The sequence below is a fragment of the Nothoprocta perdicaria genome, unplaced genomic scaffold, assembly GCF_003342845.1.
Source record: "Nothoprocta perdicaria isolate Ctin4 unplaced genomic scaffold, notPer1 scaffold_88, whole genome shotgun sequence".
Lineage (NCBI taxonomy): Eukaryota > Metazoa > Chordata > Aves > Tinamiformes > Tinamidae > Nothoprocta > Nothoprocta perdicaria.
In genome coordinates this window covers 192,790-212,573 of record NW_020456176.1, presented here as the reverse complement: position 1 = coordinate 212,573, position 19,784 = coordinate 192,790, and the positions used below count along the sequence as shown (strand labels likewise).

Genomic DNA, 19,784 nt, shown 5'->3' with positions numbered 1-19,784 from the left:
GTCAGAAGACTCCAATCAGTTAAATGATGTAATTATTTTCTCTTTGATTTTAAAAGCATAAAGGAATTGGTTTGTTTGTTTTAATTTGAGAAGTTTGGGAGGTTTCCTTTGAAGACGCAGAAAAAAAGGGATCCAAGACAGATTTGGATATAGTCCATGCCACCAGTTTTTACTACAATTCTGTTAATGTGGCAGCATGCTGATTAGTAACATATAATTAAAAAGTGCCACTGCACATCTCTTCCAGCTAATGAACACAGTGTTCGAATCTTTTTTTTGTTTGTTTATTTTTTGGCAAAAGGAGCTAGTTTTCTGTGCAGACATTTGATTTTTTAAGATTGTTTCTTTGCACAGACAAATACCACACACGTATGTTCTACCAACACACACCAGAAATGTGATTTTAGCTGAACAGACATGTGCATCTCAACTTCAAGGTTTAGATATTTCAGATTTATTTCAGGGCACCTAAATAAGGTATTTCAATTCACTAAAATGTCTTGTGTCACTGCAAATTAAGATTTGTTACTACATCTCTTGTTCTGGTTACAAATGAGTGCAAAGAATTATCCGTGAAAAATGCTGAATGAAGCTCCTGTGACACTGAACAAATTCTCTTAATTTTGTAACTGTCTTTATTAAAAAGGTTGTTAAATGCCAACAAGATCAATTGCCTGCGAGTTGATGCTTTTCAAGATCTGCACAACCTGAATCTTCTTTCGTTGTATGATAACAAGCTTCAAACCATTGCAAAAGGCACCTTTTCACCCCTCCGTGCCATTCAGACTTTGTAAGTATGCTCTTGTTTACAGTTTTATTTAGAATAACTTCATGTGCTGTGATTTACAGAAAGTAGCAGGAGCCACAGAGACTCAAGGCAAATAATGTGTGAAATTATCTTTTTTTTTTTCCCTTTATCGTAAGGCATTTGGCTCAGAACCCATTTATCTGTGACTGCCATCTGAAGTGGCTGGCGGATTATCTCCATTCAAACCCCATCGAGACCAGCGGTGCCCGTTGCACCAGCCCCCGCCGTCTGGCAAACAAAAGGATCGGCCAGATCAAAAGCAAGAAATTCCGCTGCTCAGGTAATTTTCTTCGTTCAGCTGCTATTTTTCTTTTATTGGCAAAAAAAACCAGTGGATATAGATGTTCTAATGAAGGCAGCTGGCTCTCTATGGAGTTATTAAATGTTGCAAAATCTTTTTAAATCCTTCTGTTGGAGGGAGGAATCATGGCAGTCGTAGACTATTGGATCACGGAACATAACTATAGTTAACACGTTTGGCACTATTTCTGAGTAGCATTAAATCTAACAAAAGAAATGTAATATATAATACTTCAGAATGAAATGCTAATGTTATTTGCTACAAGTATCACCAACATAAATCATTTTGTAAAATTTCCACAAGACTCTGCAGTACGTGAAAGATCTAAAAATCTCCAGCTAAATATGGAAACACGACATACTCATTTTATGCAGGGAGCTTACCTCATACTGAAATTTACCATTTGCTTTCTCTAATCTTATTCCATTTCCTACTTACATTTCTCTAAATCCTAACTTTTGTCATATGGTATCCAGCTGTTCCAGGTGCATTTCACATTCTACAATTTATTCAGTCTCAAGTGCAAATACCAGATGAGACCTGTTTGTTATCTATGTTCCGGATACGTTTATGACTATTCACACTTTGTTGTTTATCAGCTCTTGTTGTGAATACACATTTTTGTTTCACTAAATTATCTGTAGTTAATTGTAGTCCATACTTAATCTAATAAAACTCATTCTTTGCTTGCTGACATTCAGGTGCATCTTCTATTTTTTTTTCTCTTTATTTAGCTAAAGAACAGTATTTCATTCCAGGTAGGTTTGGCTCTGCAGTAAGATTGACTAACTGCAGATACTCCTTCCTTTCCCTCCCAAAAGCAAAATTTGTTATAGCTTGTAGGAAACTGGTGCATGTGTATTAACAGCAGTGAATATCTGTAGCTAGACATAGATTTCCTTTGTAGATCACTTGTAGTTCTGTTTTCTGAATATAGGAGCTTAGCATGCAGCTCCATTTACTTTTTTTGTCTCGAAAATTTGCACACAACCTACCAAAATGATACTTTTATTTAAATCATTTAGAAGATTGCACCTGCTATTTCCTATTTCAATTGACACGTTTGCTTACCTTGTACCTTGCCTTCTGTGCCACTTACTAACTGTTTTTAAAATGTAGCTTCTGAGCTGCTTTTAAACACAGGATGCCATACCACTGTCAAAGAGCTAGTACAACTCAAAAAAAAAAAAAAAATCTTTACAAATGAGCATTTTCTTGTCTTCTCTACGCCAGTAATTTACTCTTGAATATCTGCAACTGTTGCTTGCTCTCCCTTCTTATGTCTGTTAAATCACAATATATGCTTAGAAAAGAAAGCTGATATTATTCATTGAAGACTTTCTATGATCAGATTTGTCCGATGAATCAGAAATGTTTTCCATTAAAGAAAAAATGATTTAAGAATTAGGGTTAAAAAGCAATTTACACACCACGTTAAGATATGATAACTCTGATATTTTCCAAAAGAATTACTGATGTTGGCCCTAGCTCTTTGAGATGTGGTTCTTCTCTTACTTTACCTTGCTTGTCAGCTGTGTGCACTGTTTTCTTCATAGAAAAAAATATGAAGCACTTACATTATGATCCTAACAGATTATAAATAAATGACTGGTAAAACAAACAAGGGCATAATGATTCTATTGATGATTTACAGTATGTGCTCTGCAAGTTTTTCTATCATAGTTTAATGTCTAGGAAAATATCTACAATATTTGATTATGACACCAGTGCACTTGTTCTTTCAAGTACGATAGGTATATTGTCATTCTGCAGTGTTTAAAGTACTAATTTATTGATTTGGTCTCTTGTCTTTTAAGCTGGTATGTTTAACAGCTCTTCTCCTAATGCTGTGCGATGTGTCACTTAAATTTGCAGCAATCCCATGAAGTTTTCCATGCCTTCATACTAATATGGTAGTTTGAATATGAAGAACAGACAAAAAGAAGCAATAATTTTCCAGCATTGGCAGCCACAAAACTTTGTTTTGTTTTGTATTTTTAAAAGAGCAGAATAAACCAGAGGGAGATTCCGTTTCTCAGACCTGTAGTGTCACTCAATTCCTTAATGAGTAGAACAGCTGTATTCCTACCACAGAGTGACTTCTCCTCAACCTTGCCAGCATAACTTTTGTCTCTCAGCTAGAAGTGTTTTCTTGCCAACAGATGTCTTCACTCCCTGTTTATAATATGGCCACACATGCAGTTTAGGTTTACTTTCCCTTTTAAAAAAGTGGTATTCCTACAAAAAGAAGAAAAAGAACTAAATTTCTCAAAAAGTGTGCAGAATCTAGATCTTGAAATGTAGCTTGTGTGCGGTCCCTTTCTACAAGGTAGTGGGGAGATACTGCACTAAATTTAGTTGTTAAAGATTTGGCCCTGAATATTTTAGTGGTTTACTCTAAGCTAACAAAAGTGATTTGTTTTGGACCCAGGAAGAAAGCAATGTATTTGTGACCTTACTCATGGGTATTAAAAAGTGCTTAAAATATTTCTCTGCACTAAAGTAAATACTGTAAAAAATATTAATTTTTTTTCTTTTTTTTTTTAATCAAATATCAATTTGTTTTACATTTGAAATCTGTCCCTGGGCTATGTTGATCACAGACACTAGGAAACCCTAATAGAATTTCCATGTAGTCATTTAGAAGACTAAGGGTTATGCAAGTACTAAATCATGAATTTGAAAAAAAAAAAAAAAGAAGTTTCTCTGCAAACTTACAGAAATATTCTAAGTGGTTATATCATGTGTTACTTAGACTTTTGCAAAAGCTAGATAATATACAAGAATTAGGACATTTTTCCCTTTCTTTTAAGATACTATTTCTTTGATTTATTCCTTATTTTGAGTGGCATAGCATGTATGTATATTTTCAAAGGAGAATAATAGTTCTTTAAATAACATATTTAAAATAATTAAATAATAATTCATAGGAAGTGTGTTATCATCCTGTAAGAAATTATATAATTAACCTCAATCATTTTTTCAGTTTTTTTATGCCACTTAAAATTAATTGTTCTTTCTCTCTACTAAAGATGGTGCGCCTCAATAGCATCCTTTAATCACGATAGAGTGGAAAACACAAGAGCTTAGTTCATGTTTTTGTCTTAATTGGGATTACTCTGTCTTTCTTTCCTTCTTGGCTATCTTTACTTTTGCAGGAGTTCACCATTTTGGCTGTAAGTAAAATTCAGTGTCTGAACTAAATCACAATGTACTTCCCAGCCCTGACGCACCTTCTACTAGTCTCAGTGTTTTCACCTTTGTCCGAGAAGAACCTGCAGGTCCTTTTGGCTTCTATTTGTTTTCTTTGTCACCCACCCTCAATTCCTTATTGGATGTTTTCACCTGATATGTTTAGAACATTTTCTTTGACTGACTCTGGGAAATGGTGGAGGAAACTCTCAATGTGGTTCTTTTTTTTTTTTTTTTTTTTTTTTTAACTGTACATTTTATTTGATCTGTGGCAGTAATACTGTTACTGTGGCACTGGACATTCAGTAATCAGAATGCCATGTCATGTAAGCAAGTATTAAACTTCAGGTGCTTCTGTAACTTTTTCCTACTCCTTCCTCTTTTCCCTTGCTCTTATCCTTGGCCTAATGGATGCAGTTATGATAATTTAGCGAGATTTTCTGTTGTGCTTGATCTAACCATGTGGTTGTGAGGTATGAGTAAAACATGGTTCTGTCAAGCACCATGGAACGTCACGCAGCTTTCTACAGCATGGCAAGCTGCTGAGGCTTAAGTCAGGATCACACATTTTTTAAATTAAAGCTGAAAATAGGGCTTTCAATCTTACGTGTTTGAGATGATGTGGAGGGTCGGGACTATAAAAAAATCACAGAGGTTAATGAAGTCCAGTCAACAATAAAAATTTGTAACAAGAGAAAAAGAAAAGGTGGCATCCAGGATCTATTTATTCATGATGCAGACAAAATAAATTCTAAAAGAATTAGTGGCATTTAATTAGCTACAAACAAGGCTAGATTGGCTGACAACAAAATCAGCAGAAAGTACAGCTGTGAAAAGCTCAAGTTAATGTTATCCTGTTATGTGAAGTTGGTCACAGTTTCTTTTTCCAGCATATCTTAAGCCCCTATATTTAACCCTCTCTTGAAGCCCTTGTGTCTGTTCAGTATCACAGAGTTTATCGTACATTTCCCAAGTTGCCCACCCGTTATCTGAATTGCAGACATCTTTTCAGCCTTCTCACAAGAGAAAAAACCTTACACTTTTTGACTCAGTATCTCTATTTTGACTTGCCTCTTCTGCAGGCACTGAAGATTACCGATCCAAATTAAGTGGAGACTGCTTTGCAGATCTGGCTTGCCCGGAAAAATGTCGCTGTGAAGGGACCACGGTGGACTGCTCCAATCAGAAACTCAACAAAATTCCTGATCACATTCCTCAGTACACAGCAGAGTTGTAAGTTGAATCCATAAGAAAGCATTATTTGCTTGTAGAAAAAAAATGAAAAAAATGAAAAACTAAAAAAGCAAATAAGACACCCCATTAGTAACCTAGACTCTGTCTTAAGGTGCACTACTTAGGTATTAATCAAAACAGAATTGATCCTTCTTTTGCGAAGCTCACATTATACATGTCAAATGGGAGAACAGAGAAAGATAAAGCAGACGAACAAGAGTTGGTTTAAGATGAGATAATGATACGGAGTGATAAGTGAACAGACAAGCGGAAAAGAAGTCACAGATTGTTAATTGCTTAATAAGTGCCATATGGGAACGATTTGTACGCATTACAGCTAAACTAGTCTTCAAGGAGGGATTGAAAGAAAGATAAAATTAGGACAGCTTTACAGGTCTTTCCCATGTGCAAGAAACAACGTGGAAGGAAGTGCAGAGATGCGGGGAGGAGGCAAGAGGAAATAGCTGTTTTTCCTAGTAGACTTACCATAAAGAGCAAAACAGAATGTTGAGGAGGAGAAAAGAGGGACAGCCAGAACGAAAATTAGAGACAGAGGAACTGTGATCAAAGATGTGACCCACAGAGGTGAGATGAACAACAGTATAGCAAATGCTCTTAAGAGATAGATATAAGGCTGTGAAGGCATGAAATAATGAGACTGTGATTGAAGATCTTGAATGTCTGGACAGAAAAGGAATTTGTCATCCAAATACTCTGTAAATAGACTTGGGGATTTCTGTCAGTCTTTGAGCTGTGACAAAGAGTTAAATTCAATTATATTCTGATTACAGACCTGAGCAGCAATTCTGGTGATGTTCAGAGCAACGATGAATTCAGAAGAGGGAAAAGCAAAGCCTAGCTTTTGGGCATGTTTAAAATGCTTATTTACCATTCATGAAGTGGTGACAGAGAAAAAAAGTCTGATACACAGTTTTGGATAGCAGGAGATCCTGGAGAACTATTTATTTGTATTTTTTCATGTACAATATAGAGGGTGAAGAACCAAAAGAAAGAGAAGAGAAAGGAGAGAATTTTGGCATTTAGGGATATTCACAGAAAAACAGAAAATACACCTCAAATGTGTATAAAGCAGTATATTTCTAGAGAACAATATTTCAAATGAAGAAAGAAATTTGTTTGAATTGATAGCAGGTTAAACTGTAGGAGGAGAATATAAAGTGATGGCTGTAAAAGTCATAATTAGTGAACCAAGAGAGGAGAAATGGAGTTGCTGAAATGCATTTTATTTTTTCTTAGCAGGATCCATTTTTAATTCTGTTTGCTCTAAACAAATACAAGATTTCTCTCTACAAAGGCTTTTTGGATATGCACTAACTGGGAAATTCCTGATTGCTAGATGATACTGTATAAGAAGACCTACATACTCTTAAATGCATGCATTGGGATATGGTCTTGTTTAGTTGAGTTAGCTGATGTGTTTTCTTTCAGGAAAGTATTAGACGTTTTATTTAGATCTGATAACTAGAGAACTATATCCTGGTAGTCAGTTCACCTTTGCATCTTCTTCAACACTTCATAAATTTTGAAAAACATGAAGCCTGAGTGATTGAATGCACTCAACAGCCCTAATGTTCTCTCTTCTTTCTTCTTATTATTCCTCCTCCTTCATGCATTGACCTTCTAGCTCCTCATGAGACTTTACAGTCTGTTTCTCAATCTACTCTGTAATTTCCAGTTCACAGCATTTTTGGTGTATACCAGAAGAGCAAACAGCCTTTTTCTTTTACCTGTCAAATTTGAATCAGAGATAGTTTTAAGAGGTAAATGGCATTAATGTCTCCCTAACAGTGAACAGGAAGACAAAATCCTTCAGAAAAAAAGTCAAATTTGTGAAGTCTACCATTGAATTGTTTGAAATAAAGCACAAATCTGTAAAAGTGTCTCCAAAATAAAATATTTTGCATAGTATAACAGTATATTACAAAATCAGAGAAACATTTTACAAATCTTTCAAACCAAGATCTCTAGGAGAAATTAAAACAATTTAATTTCTATATATATTCCGCTTATTTGCAATGTTATTAAATATTAAAATAACAGATTGTAACAAAATAGTCATCAAAAGAATGAAGCTATAGGATATCACGGTGGTGCATAGCTTTCTAGGAACAGTCACCTATTGTAACAAAATGTGCAAATAACTTAGATGTCATGTTAAAAAAACAAGAAAAGGCATCAGAGAAAGCGGATCTCCAGATGTTGTGCAAACGCTCTGAAAAGCAGAGCATTTGGACATGATCATCAACTGCTGCACTGTTTGTTTTTCTGCTTTGATAATGGTATGACGATATTTTATTTTGAATAAACCAGATACAGGAATTTTGGAGATTCTTTTAATGATCCAGTGACACATTGACAAGTAACAATTGTCAGTATTTATCTTCACCAGAAATATGAAGATCCAGAAGAAAAATGCTATTACATGTGCTAATTTTCCAATTATCTGCAATAATTTTAATTCTTATGTGTATGTGCTATCACTTACCATGATAATAGAATGAAAATGTCTGGCATAAATATTTAACAAGGCTAGATATAAAATAACTGTTTAGCTCCCACCATAGGAATACTATGAGTTCACTTTTCTGTAACTCCAAACATGCAGCTTGTAATCCTTGTGTTATTTTGTTTGCTACATTTTCCCCCTGTCACCACTGTTGATATACAGATATAACGCTTATATGGCATTACCATATAGGCACAATCAGAGAGGAGATGTGATCTGTGTTACAGTTTTAATAATGACAATACATATTCAAGCCATACTACTTTTTTTTTTTCCTTCCCCTTACAGGGAGTGTGCAATGACTTACCAAATAATCAAAAAACGTCAAATCACATGGGCAATTTTTAAAAGTATTCTGTAATATCAGTATTAGACTAAGGAAAAATATTATTTACAAGGATTATGCAGCTCTGTTAATTGACACCATCCAAAAATGCATTGATGTGATCCCACTGAAGATCACACTATATCAACTAGCTGCTTTTCTGAGGCTGTAACATTTTTTGAAATTCATTTCCTGTGTCACTCAGGAGTTTTATACTTCATGCAAATGTTTCACATGGATCCAAAAGCTCTTCCCATCTTCTCTCAGTTTGGCTGCCCACTGAAACTGTTGTACTATCATACTTTCAGATTTACAGCCTTAATTTCCCTTCTGACGATTATTGAATGCAAGCAGGAAGGACAGATGAACAAGCAGCTTGCTTTTATTTTCTAGCTTTTTTTTTTTTTTTAATCTTTTCTTATTGCAAGGTAATTTTTGATTTAGCATTATGGTGAATTCTATTTCATGATGATCCTGTCAGTAATCTCTTTGGCTTACTTCCTATAGGGGGCTAAATAAAAGCTAAACAGACTCCCTGCTTTAATAAAATGAGGCCATTAAAACACATAAAAGAGTCTAAGACTTATAATTTGTGTGTGCGCTCTTTAAAGAAAGTAAATAGAGCACTGGACAGGACACATTTTTGAAAGTTAGATGAACCTTGACTAGCAGCTGGTAAAGGTAGTTGGTGCTAGAACAGCTTTGTACCAGGGCAGGGGAGATCAATATCCATAATTTTTTTTCTGGCGAATATCTGTTGCTCACTGTATAGCTTCTTGTACTGGTACAAAGCAGCATTTGATGCTTTCTCTAATACTAGGTATGTGCTAGGTATAGTGGTCTGAACAGTAATCATGGAATGTTTTTGAGTCTTGGGAAGACCTGGGCAATGTCTTTCAATCCCTACTCAAAAGAAGCACTGAGCATAAAGCAATTATTTTGGTCTTGTCAGTAGTATTTTGTGAGCACCTTGAAATGTCTGGCAGACCCCATCTGATATCCTTTAAAGAATAGTAAAACAATCTTCAGTGGATTATATGTATTTAAAGGTATTTATTATAAGTTGCCATGGAATCATTCCCTACCTACATTTTGATTTTCTTACATCAAAATGAAAATTTTAAAACTCTTTTTGTATTTTAGTGTAATTTTAGTTGTATTTCTCATTTTTTCATTCTGTGTTTTTGGTTTTTGTTGGGTTTGTTTGTGTTTTAGTCCTGGTTTTGATTCTGTTAGTGTTATGTATGCCTGGCTTTAATTAATGAGAGTGTTCATGCACAGGAAGTACCAGAAATAGAAATGTCAGGATATACGAAATTGTTATTTATCTACTGAATAGTTTATGTTTTGGAGCATTCTGTACCAGTGACTGGTGGTTTTGTTTGTTTCTTTGGTTTTGTTTCATTTTCTGATTTTGCTGACGTTTCTTCTAGGCGACTCAATAACAATGAATTTTCAGTCCTGGAAGCTACTGGAATCTTTAAGAAGCTTCCTCAGCTGCGTAAAATGTAAGTTCAGCCTCTTTGCCCTGCTCTAGCCATGTAGCATGTTAGTTCCTCACCATCATGTTTTGCCACCTCTGTGAGTCCTCATCTCTAAAAAGAGTTAGTGTGTTCTAGTTGGCAATCAAGAATGGGTTCAAATTAATCTCTGGGGTAGAATGGAGGTGAGAGCTCCTCTCTGCAGGACTAAGCACTCACCATGTCCACCAGTGCTGCCAACCAGTTTTTGTAGCTTCCACCGCTACTCCCTGAGCTTGCAGCTTTGCCTCTTTCAGCCCTTTCAGGAGATGCCTTCAATTTTTTGCTCCATTAAACTGTCCATAAATGCAGGAAAAATCTAAATTAAATGATTGAAAGGAAAAAATGGCTTGATAGCTCACACACATAAATCCATATACACAGTTCATGTTCTAAGAGGAGTTTATAATCTTGCATAAGTAAAAATAAACCTACAAAGAGGGATTTTTTTAATTGTAAAAAGCATTCCAGACAACAAAGACAAATCATTTAGTTGTATTAATGGCTTTCTACTCAAATTCAAGATTCAACATAAGCATTAGTAATGGCATCTAGCAAGTGAAATAAAAATAGATCAGTTTAATGAAAAGGAATAATTGCTTTTTGAATGTAGTTGTTTACTACAAATGTTAGAAACTTGAAAAAGTAACTTTACAAGTACAAGCTATTAACACTTGTAAAAAATCAGTATACCTTATGAGTGACCAATAAAATCACTGTCCTAAAGGGAGCAATGCTGTTACATAAACTCCTTGGTAGCCTTGTCCAGATCCTTGTTGGCAGATGTCTTGATCTAAAATTAACTTTATCACATCATTTTGAGTCTTGTAGGCCAAATATGAAAAGCAGTTTGCATTTGTCCAGTACACTTGAGAACACCTACTCACCCTACCACTTAGGGTCTGGGGGGCAGTGCAGTGTACTGTGCCTTACAGTAGATACTTACTGTTCTTCATTCCTTAAAGATCTCAGATTAACACTTCTCAGAACCACAGGATACCTCTGAAAAGAATGAAATAGATGGAGTAACACAAAAACACACCCGCACGGCTGTGTCAGTTCTTCATATTTAGGAAAACATGTAAAAAGGAATATACTGTCAGTAATTAAATATCTTCTGGCTATAAAGCTAGGGCAACAAAGAAGTCATGTTCCCTAAAGTTAGATTATATTTTCAGTTGAGAAGAAATTATCCAAGACAAAGCAAAAAGGGAGAATATTGATCCCTCTTCCTTTTCCCTAACCTTTAATAATAAAGTGTAGCTGTCTGCTAAAAGCCCCAGGAGTTAAGAAATTTGAACAATTGAGGAGAAGCAAAATTGAGAAAATGTTAATGAAAAATTAACATTTTTAATATTACTGCCCCATTAGTTCCTAATACAGTTGTCAATTATTAACAGCATTCCTCAATTTAGAGAATGATAGTGAGTGGTGAAGCATGACTGGAAAATGGTGAGATGAGGATGCTACCGACACACAAATGAGGGTGAATTCAGTATTTCTGTAGAGCTCATATTTCTTTTGGAAGTTCAAATAGGTGCAAACATCTTTCTACACAGAAGACATTGAAAAACGAGTGCTTAAATGTTTAATTGATTTGATGATTCATCAGTAATAAAGAAAATTTATTCACTACGCATTGATTAGCTGTTCAACATTAAACCATATAATATCCCTGTGAAATGGATGAAGTAATATCCATTTTACATGAGGAACAAATAAGACATTAGGAAACTAGACATTTGACACATAAAGGGCAGTTGAGAAGAGAAGACAGCAGTTAGATGAAGCCAAAAATCCGTTGTTTTTTATGAGTTGGATAACACTACTGATTAATTCTGGCAGGCATACTGTATGAATTTTTATTCTAACAAAGAAACAGTATCCTCTTAATTTGAACAATTAAAATACTGTTCTAGAAGCTGCGTCAGATAGTGTTTTCTTCTTCAAATCCGTATTCCATAAAATATAGATTTTATTTATTTCATTTTACTTTTTTTCCTGAGCATTTATAAAATCACTAGTGTATTATAACTTTAGTGTTTAAAAGTATACTTACTGTTTTAAATAAGATTTAACTGTAATAATGGTGTATATAGTTATTTGAAAGAGGCAAAACAAAAGCACATCAAAATACCATAAAAATCTTTAAAGACAGTGTATGTTTTGAGTATATGCTTATTTTATATATGATACGGGTATTATTCAGTTGAGATGTAATTCCAAATTTTCAACTAGAAACTATAAACACTAAATATTTTGGCAATATTGCTAGGGTGTTTTCCCATATTTCCTTTGAATGCAGTTACAGAAAAATGAACTATCCCTCCTTATAAAACCTCTTTTTTTACTGGTGTTATAAATTACTAATATTTCATTTACTGTTTATATTCACACATTTCATTTACATATGTTGCTGTTTATACTGTTTCCTTATATTTGTGTCTACTGAGAAGAAATGATGAGAGTGGTAAGGAGTAGTTTCAGTAATCATACACTATCATCCTCTTACTAGTTCACCTAACAACAGAATAAAGACTGAAATCATGAAAAATATATACATTCACTGACAAGATTCTTTTTTTTTAATGAAAGCAGATTTTTTTGTGGCAACAGCATGGGTTGGATTTTTGCAGTTGGTTAGAAAAGAAGCTTCCAAACGTTTATTTGAAAATCTTCATTTCTATAGTTAATGGGGCATTGACTGTTAAATAAATTTACTTATTTCTTGTATTGAATAGCATACACACTGCTTTTATGCAGTAAGTCTACACAGTTCAAAGACTATGCAGTCTACAGGACTTAAGAGTAATTTTAGTAATTGTAAAAAACAAAACTTTTTTTTTTCCTTGAATGTGTAATAGAAATCTAAGCAATAACAAGATCACAGATATTGAAGAAGGAGCATTTGATGGAGCCTCTGGTGTGAACGAACTGTTACTCACTAGCAATCGCTTGGAAAGTGTTCGGCATAAAATGTTCAAAGGTCTAGAAAGTCTCAAAACACTGTAAGTGTAATTATTTGAGGTTTTTTTTTTCTGTCGATTTGTTTTTTTAATACTTGAGATTTCAAGATGTGTAGCTTTGAATTATTTCGGTACCTTGTGGTACAGAGTACAAACTATGTGTAGCTTTGAATTATTTCGGTACCTTGTGGTACAGAGTACAAACTAAAATATAAATGATCAAATTCAGTATTCATAGGTACATTTTTTAATGTTAACCTGCTCGCCAAAATGCATGGAGAAAAGACCAGGTAGCATATGTTATTTGTAATTAATGACATTCAGTAAGTATAAAATGTTATTAATACAAAGTGATATTGAGATGTTTTTTCAGCTCTAAACTGGTAAAAGTTAATTTTGTCTTCCTCAGGATGCTAAGAAGCAATCGCATAAGCTGTGTAGGAAACGATAGCTTCACAGGCTTGAGTTCGGTCCGTTTGTTGTCGTTATATGACAACCAGATTACCACCATTGCACCGGGCTCCTTCGATACCCTTCATTCACTCTCAACATTGTGAGTTACCATCATATTTTAGCGTATCCAAATTTAAATTTCTGGCATTTTTATGGCATTTCTGTTAATGAGTTACCATATAATTTTGCCGATGCTGCTGTCAAAGGAAAAATATGAGTGTATTGGGATTTTTTTTCTGGATGATCTTAAATACATGGAGAATATGCTTTCTTAATGTCCTTTGATGTAAACTTTGGCTTCTGGAAGTTTCTGAGAGGACAGAAAGAATGTCCTTATAATCTTCCTAGGAGAAAGCCGTTTATTTGCATCAGGGTAGAAACCCACATTTGGGTACACGTTGTATGATCAGAGGTCTTTCTGTCTTTTTTTCTGCACTGTGTAGTCTGAATATTATCTTGAAATTAGTAGAGGTTCTAAGGAGCTTAATTCATATTTTGTTATAATAAAGCTATAGTCTCATTTTCTATAAAAAGAAGTGACTACCCTCTTTTTTTGTGTGTGTGTGTGTTGTAATTTAATGGAAGGGAAAATGGGGAGAGAATCTGCCACTTAGATTACTGAAGAAATACATTTTGTTGGTACCATCATTCAGGAAAGCACTTAATTCCCATCCTACATAGAAAGTGACACCAAGTGACTAATTTGTGCATATTAAAGATGGCATGTTTATAAATAATGGAATTGTCAATAGGTTTGTGCTGAAGTAAGGAGATGCCACAAGTACTGAGACTTCTAGAAGTAAATTCATTTTTGTAACTGGCATGTAATCAACTTAGCTGTCAGGTTAGATAGGAGACTTATTCTCAAGAGCAAATAAAAGATGGAAATCGTGAGATGACAAATTAATGGAATAGCCGTTGTCAGGTTAAAGCTAATAATGTAAAGTAATCACCTTCATCTCTATTTGAAATTATTGCATTATCAGTACAGAGTGGCTTGACAAGAAGTCAGGTCTTTGACAGTTTTAAATTATTTCTAAATGAGCTATATCAAGATTCACTGCACAGTACCTAAATTACAGCTTTCGCCTATGGTTTGTACATAGTATTGTTTGAAGAACAGTATTAAGCTTAGCATTGTGAAAAAACAGAATACCTAGACTGAAAAAGTTTTATCATTGGAAGTAAATTTTTATGTGGTTCTCAGAAACCTCTTGGCCAATCCATTCAACTGTAACTGCCATCTTGCGTGGCTTGGAGATTGGCTAAGGAAGAAACGCATCGTAACAGGAAACCCGCGCTGCCAGAAACCTTACTTCCTTAAGGAGATTCCCATCCAGGATGTAGCAATTCAGGATTTTACATGTGATGATGGTAAGAAAATGCTGCATAGTTGAGTTTGTAAAACTTCAGTTTTCATGTGTATAACTGCATGATTCCATTCTTTTAATTGCTTCTGCATCTGCACTCCCTCCTGGGTAACTATGTCTGTTTACAACTCCCTTATCCTTTTTAGGTGATCAACAATCACACAGCTAGTGTATACATGTTTTCAGAAGATTTTATTCCCTAACTCTATTCGTAATGTAAAATAGTATTTAGAGGTAATATAGAGATTAAATTCATTGATCAAATGTAGTTCAAATGAGGCTGTTTTTAACTGCTGATGCTGGAATCAAATTTTATTTCAGACTATGTGGTTAAATACCACACAACTTTGCTCAAACTATGACTCAGTGAATGTAAGAATTCCCCTCAACACTTGAAAAATTAGAACTTTCATCTTACATGTCACTCATGAATGCTTTTTATTTTAGTGATATTTATTTACCAGTTTTCAAGGATGTAACTTTTCCTCAATAAATTGCATTTGGTTAATTTTAATTATTTGTGAATTTGGATAATTGGCACACATACTGCTTTATTTAATTTCATTTTAAGATTTGTGTCCTTTCTTTAATTAGGAAAGAGAGTTTTATTTAGTTACATAGCATCATACTAAATAACTGGGTGTCGCTGGAGATGTAAATTCTCCAAACAATAACTTCTGTTATTGTGTTAATAACTTCTGTTTACGTTGTGACATAAAGATATAAGATAGAGATATACCTAATATAGGAATTTCCTGTATGCTCATAGGAATCAAAGGTGAAATGTTATTGCTAATTCTGAATGCCATTTGGATGCTAAGCTTAACATCTGTTTGTGTTAACCAGGGAACGATGACAATAGCTGCTCTCCACTGTCCCGCTGTCCTGCAGAATGCACTTGTCTAGACACAGTTGTTCGCTGCAGCAACAAAGGCCTGAAAGCTTTGCCTAAAGGCATCCCAAAAGATGTAACTGAACTGTAAGTGACATGGGGCTTTCCCTCTCATAAAAATCAGTGGCAGATTTATGTTATCAGATTGAGGAATGAGATGAGAAAGTGTGCAAAGCGAGAAATAAACTTTAGTGGTTCAATTGGGATCTAATAATATACCGCTCAATAGGTGTAAGGACATGTAGAATAAGCAAAAAATTTGAGGTTATGTTTGAATTAACATGTGCTCTGTAAATCCTAAAAGAAAACCCATCTTTTCCTACAAACCTTTAAAATATATAATAATACTGAATATAATAATAATAGATCATCATATTAAAATGGATTAAAATATGGACAAAAATGAAGCTGATTAGTCTATTTTCATTGTTCTGACATGGAGAGAAAAAAACAGGTAAATTACTTTAAAAAGAAAAAAGAAAACAAGCTTATTTTACTATTTAACGTGGACTTGTGATGCTTTAAAAAGCCTGATTTTAATAAAATCAGATTTTTTATATAAACAGTCATAAGATCTAGGACATTTTATTAATCTTCTAACTCTTTTATTAATGTGACAGAATTGGAAATACAGTATAGATTGTATTTTATGCAAAGACATGATTTTATTATGTAGATTGACACTAAACTTGATAATAAAAATAGCTAGTTTTTTTTTTAAAATACTAAGAATTTGGATTAACCTTATCAGCTGTCTATGCTGTATAGTTATGTATAGGCAATATATATATGACCTATAACTTATTTTATTACTTTTACTGTTAAATAACTTAAATATTGTTTGGCTTTATGAACACACTGACAACCTAAGGAGAGCAATGCAGCATAGTATTTATGCAGCTAAAGAGACTTTTAGAAGAGCAAGTGGAACACTAACTGTGACTGAAAACTCATTTGTGTACAATTTTCTATGCCATAATTACTGTCTAGGCACGCAATTTAGCATATTTTTCAAAGATCCTTTTTAAAAGGATAATGGAGGTGGTTCCTGTTTGCAGTTGCATAGAGATTGATTCTCCCTGTTCATTAGTATGCATAATCCTTCAAGGATGTATTCTTCTTGTGGTTTAAAAAGTATCTTAATAGTTGCTACATTTATACCAGCAGGTCGTTTTAGAAGTTTTTAGTACTTCAGTTTTAAAATGATGTTAAATATTAAAATACCCTACCTCTCTCTGTCTGCTCAAGTAATTTTATCAGAACACTTATTTCTTCAAAAAGGTTTAGTTTGTTTTAATAATTAAATGCAAGAATCCCTGTAAAGTGCAAGAGTCCCTGTTCAGCACCATATGTGTGGCTAATAAGATAAGACCTGCTCTGATACGTGTGTTGGATTTAGCAAATAGCCATAAGGTATGGAGGTGAGAGGAGAAAGGTCTTTTTCTTTATTTCTAAATAATTACGCCTTTTAATTTTGTCTATTCATTGATTTTTAACTGTGTTTCAGCACATCCATTTAGTCAAACCAAAAGAATCCAAAGAAGATGTTAAGCTTTAGTTTCACCAAGGAACATCTCTAACCTAGGCTGCTCTTAACGGAGGTGTTTTCCAAGTGTTTTGGCGGCTGACAGTGTTGTCTTTATGTAGTGATAATGAGAGAGTAGTTCTTACTGCTTTGAGTGCAGAGTCAAGTAACACCACCATCTGCAGCTCAACAGCTAGTCTTTAGCTATAGCTTTAGCCTTCTGCCCGTATACTTCTGCTGAACTGTAGACAATCTGGTAAATTCAGCACTTCCTAACATCTCTAAAATACTGTCATGATTACGTGAAGAGCTCTTCCACTTGCACGGTGAGGGTGAGTCACTTTGTCAGCAGGTGGCTGCCTGTTGGCACCTCCTTAGGCTATTAGGTTCATTTGCAACTGAAGGGTGGATGCATTTTGATGGCTCTGCCCATGTCTGACACTAAGGATGAGCTAGGCTGTCTTGAGGACTGAGTGTGGAAGAATATCAAGCAATATAACACAGACGTTGAGATGCAGAAACAACTCTTATCTTTTCTAGTAAAGGAAGGGTTATTGAATACTGCCTTTCGTGTCTGACATACTATGTAGACTTCCATCTTCTGTGATGCTTGGTATGTCATGACATACAGAGGAAGAAATTGGGAGAGGTGGCCTGACATGTAGGTCATAACACATGAATTTTCTATTAAATCTGTAAAGGTACTTGGCCCTTAAATATCAAGTTCTGTTTCTTTTTAGGGTTGCTCAAAGTAATAATATCTGATATAATAGCATAGAGGTTCTACAATAGATCTTAGGCTATAGGTCCTTGGTCATGATGTTGAAAGACAGAATTTGTAAGGAAAGGCTCTTATAAAACTGAAACACTGTTTATTCATTCATAATTAACTTTGATTATTGCTTTACTGATGTATTCTACTAGCAGGTGAATGCTACTGTTTTAATGAAAAATATGATGATTATTTTATTACTATTTTTGTCTTTTAGCTATTTGGATGGAAATCAGTTTACTCTTGTTCCTAAAGAGCTTTCTAACTACAAACATTTAACGCTTATGTAAGTAACGTTGGAGAAACATTCTCTACCAGAATGGTTTTTAAAATGCTATTCCATCTGCCTTTTTTAGCTACCAAAAAAAAAAAGAAAAAAAAAAAGAAAAAAAATAGCAGATCTTTTAGAAAATATAATACTCAAACAATTTCAATTTGAGCTATTTTCATCCACTGATCACATCCAACATGTACTATACTGAGACACATTTTAGGAGCAGGGCTATTTCATTCCAGTGATCATATCACAAAGTATATAGGTAGACATTACAGTTAACTTGGAAAGCAATGCAATCTTGCAAAATATGTATTAGAAGTGCATAGTGAAGTAGCTTCATACAAAAATCTATAAAGGCATTAAAATGATTTCAGTTCTGAATGAAAGATTGTGTTGTGTACTTCATGTAAGAATAGCACTTACTGCAGTTGTAACACGTTAAATATCATCCCTTTTATTTGCTCCACTATATATATATGTAAATATATTATTTAATGACTAAAGAAGATAGATAACTTGTGTAGAACTTCTCACTCCTGGCTCTGCTGCTGAATCACTGTGTGATTTAAGGCAAATTAGTAGCTTCTCTATAATTTACTTCATGAATTAATCTGATAGTTACTTCCATACCTTGCAAGAGTGCAGTGAGATGGGAAGACTGTCACTTAAAGTGGTTGTAGTTCCTTGGCAGTTGCTAGCAGTTTAAGCCCTAACAGGAGTGAGGATGAACTTTACAGCAAAGCACTTTGTGCTTTAGTTGCAGTCAGAATAAGTGGAGGAGAGTAGCAAAGCAACTTTTTTTTTTTTTTTTTGACTGAGCTTAAAGCTTTACTGCAAAAAGTAGAAGTAGTACAAAATTCAAAAACAAAATCTTGAGTTCCTTTATTTATCTCAAGCTAGAATTAAAAAAAAAAAAAAAAAAAAAGGATGGTTATTACTACAAAATTTAAAGAGAAAATTCCCAAACTTTGTATATTTTGAAATAGAATATATCATAGGCCCTGGAGAAGGCACTTTTAGATTTGTATAGGGAAATTATGCAAGATCTCAATTGCAGCAGAGAATTCCATGCTTTGTAATTTCAGTACAAGGAGTACATGTCTAGATTGGCCCATGTGCAGTAGTGGTACCTGAGGAGATTGGGTATCTCTCTGGAGTTGAGGCTGATTGCAGTCGTAATTACAAAGCTTTTAGAGAGATCTGCAAGAGTGATTTGGATGCTCATAGTCTGTTTTTCATGACCATAGTCCCAAACAGGCTAACTTTTCCTCCTAATCAGAAAATACAAACATATTTTTAGATAAAAAGTTGTAATGCAATATAGTTGAACAGTAAATAAAATAAGAATAATATGAGTATTAGCCATGTCTATTTACTCAGATGTATGGGGACACATTATTGTATCTTCTGTATGTATCCTAATGCTACCCTTATGAAGTTATGAATGTTCCCCAGCTGCATTTGAAAAACTAAAACACAAAGGGACTGAGCATAGTCCTCCTGTAATCAATCCAGGGGTTACATATGAGGCTCTAAAGCCTCAGACTAACATGGAGCATCCTTTATCTTCCTCCTTCTTTCTATTACAGACAGATTTCATCATGTTTTATTTCCTAATATGTT

The 19,784-nt window shown here is 34.3% G+C and overlaps 1 protein-coding gene across 2 annotated transcripts in view; it reads left to right on the top strand.

The window, feature by feature from the left end:
• Positions 1-19,784, top strand: part of SLIT2 (slit guidance ligand 2) — a 236,730-nt gene that overhangs the window by 175,332 nt on the left and 41,614 nt on the right. For both annotated transcript variants that reach the window (XM_026052373.1, XM_026052374.1), the window contains exons 13-21: positions 647-790; positions 925-1,088; positions 5,384-5,534; positions 9,820-9,894; positions 12,771-12,914; positions 13,282-13,425; positions 14,533-14,699; positions 15,542-15,674; positions 18,102-18,170. In XM_026052373.1, the coding sequence (XP_025908158.1) occupies positions 647-790; positions 925-1,088; positions 5,384-5,534; positions 9,820-9,894; positions 12,771-12,914; positions 13,282-13,425; positions 14,533-14,699; positions 15,542-15,674; positions 18,102-18,170 (1,191 nt within the window). The remainder of the gene's footprint in view (positions 1-646; positions 791-924; positions 1,089-5,383; positions 5,535-9,819; positions 9,895-12,770; positions 12,915-13,281; positions 13,426-14,532; positions 14,700-15,541; positions 15,675-18,101; positions 18,171-19,784) is intronic.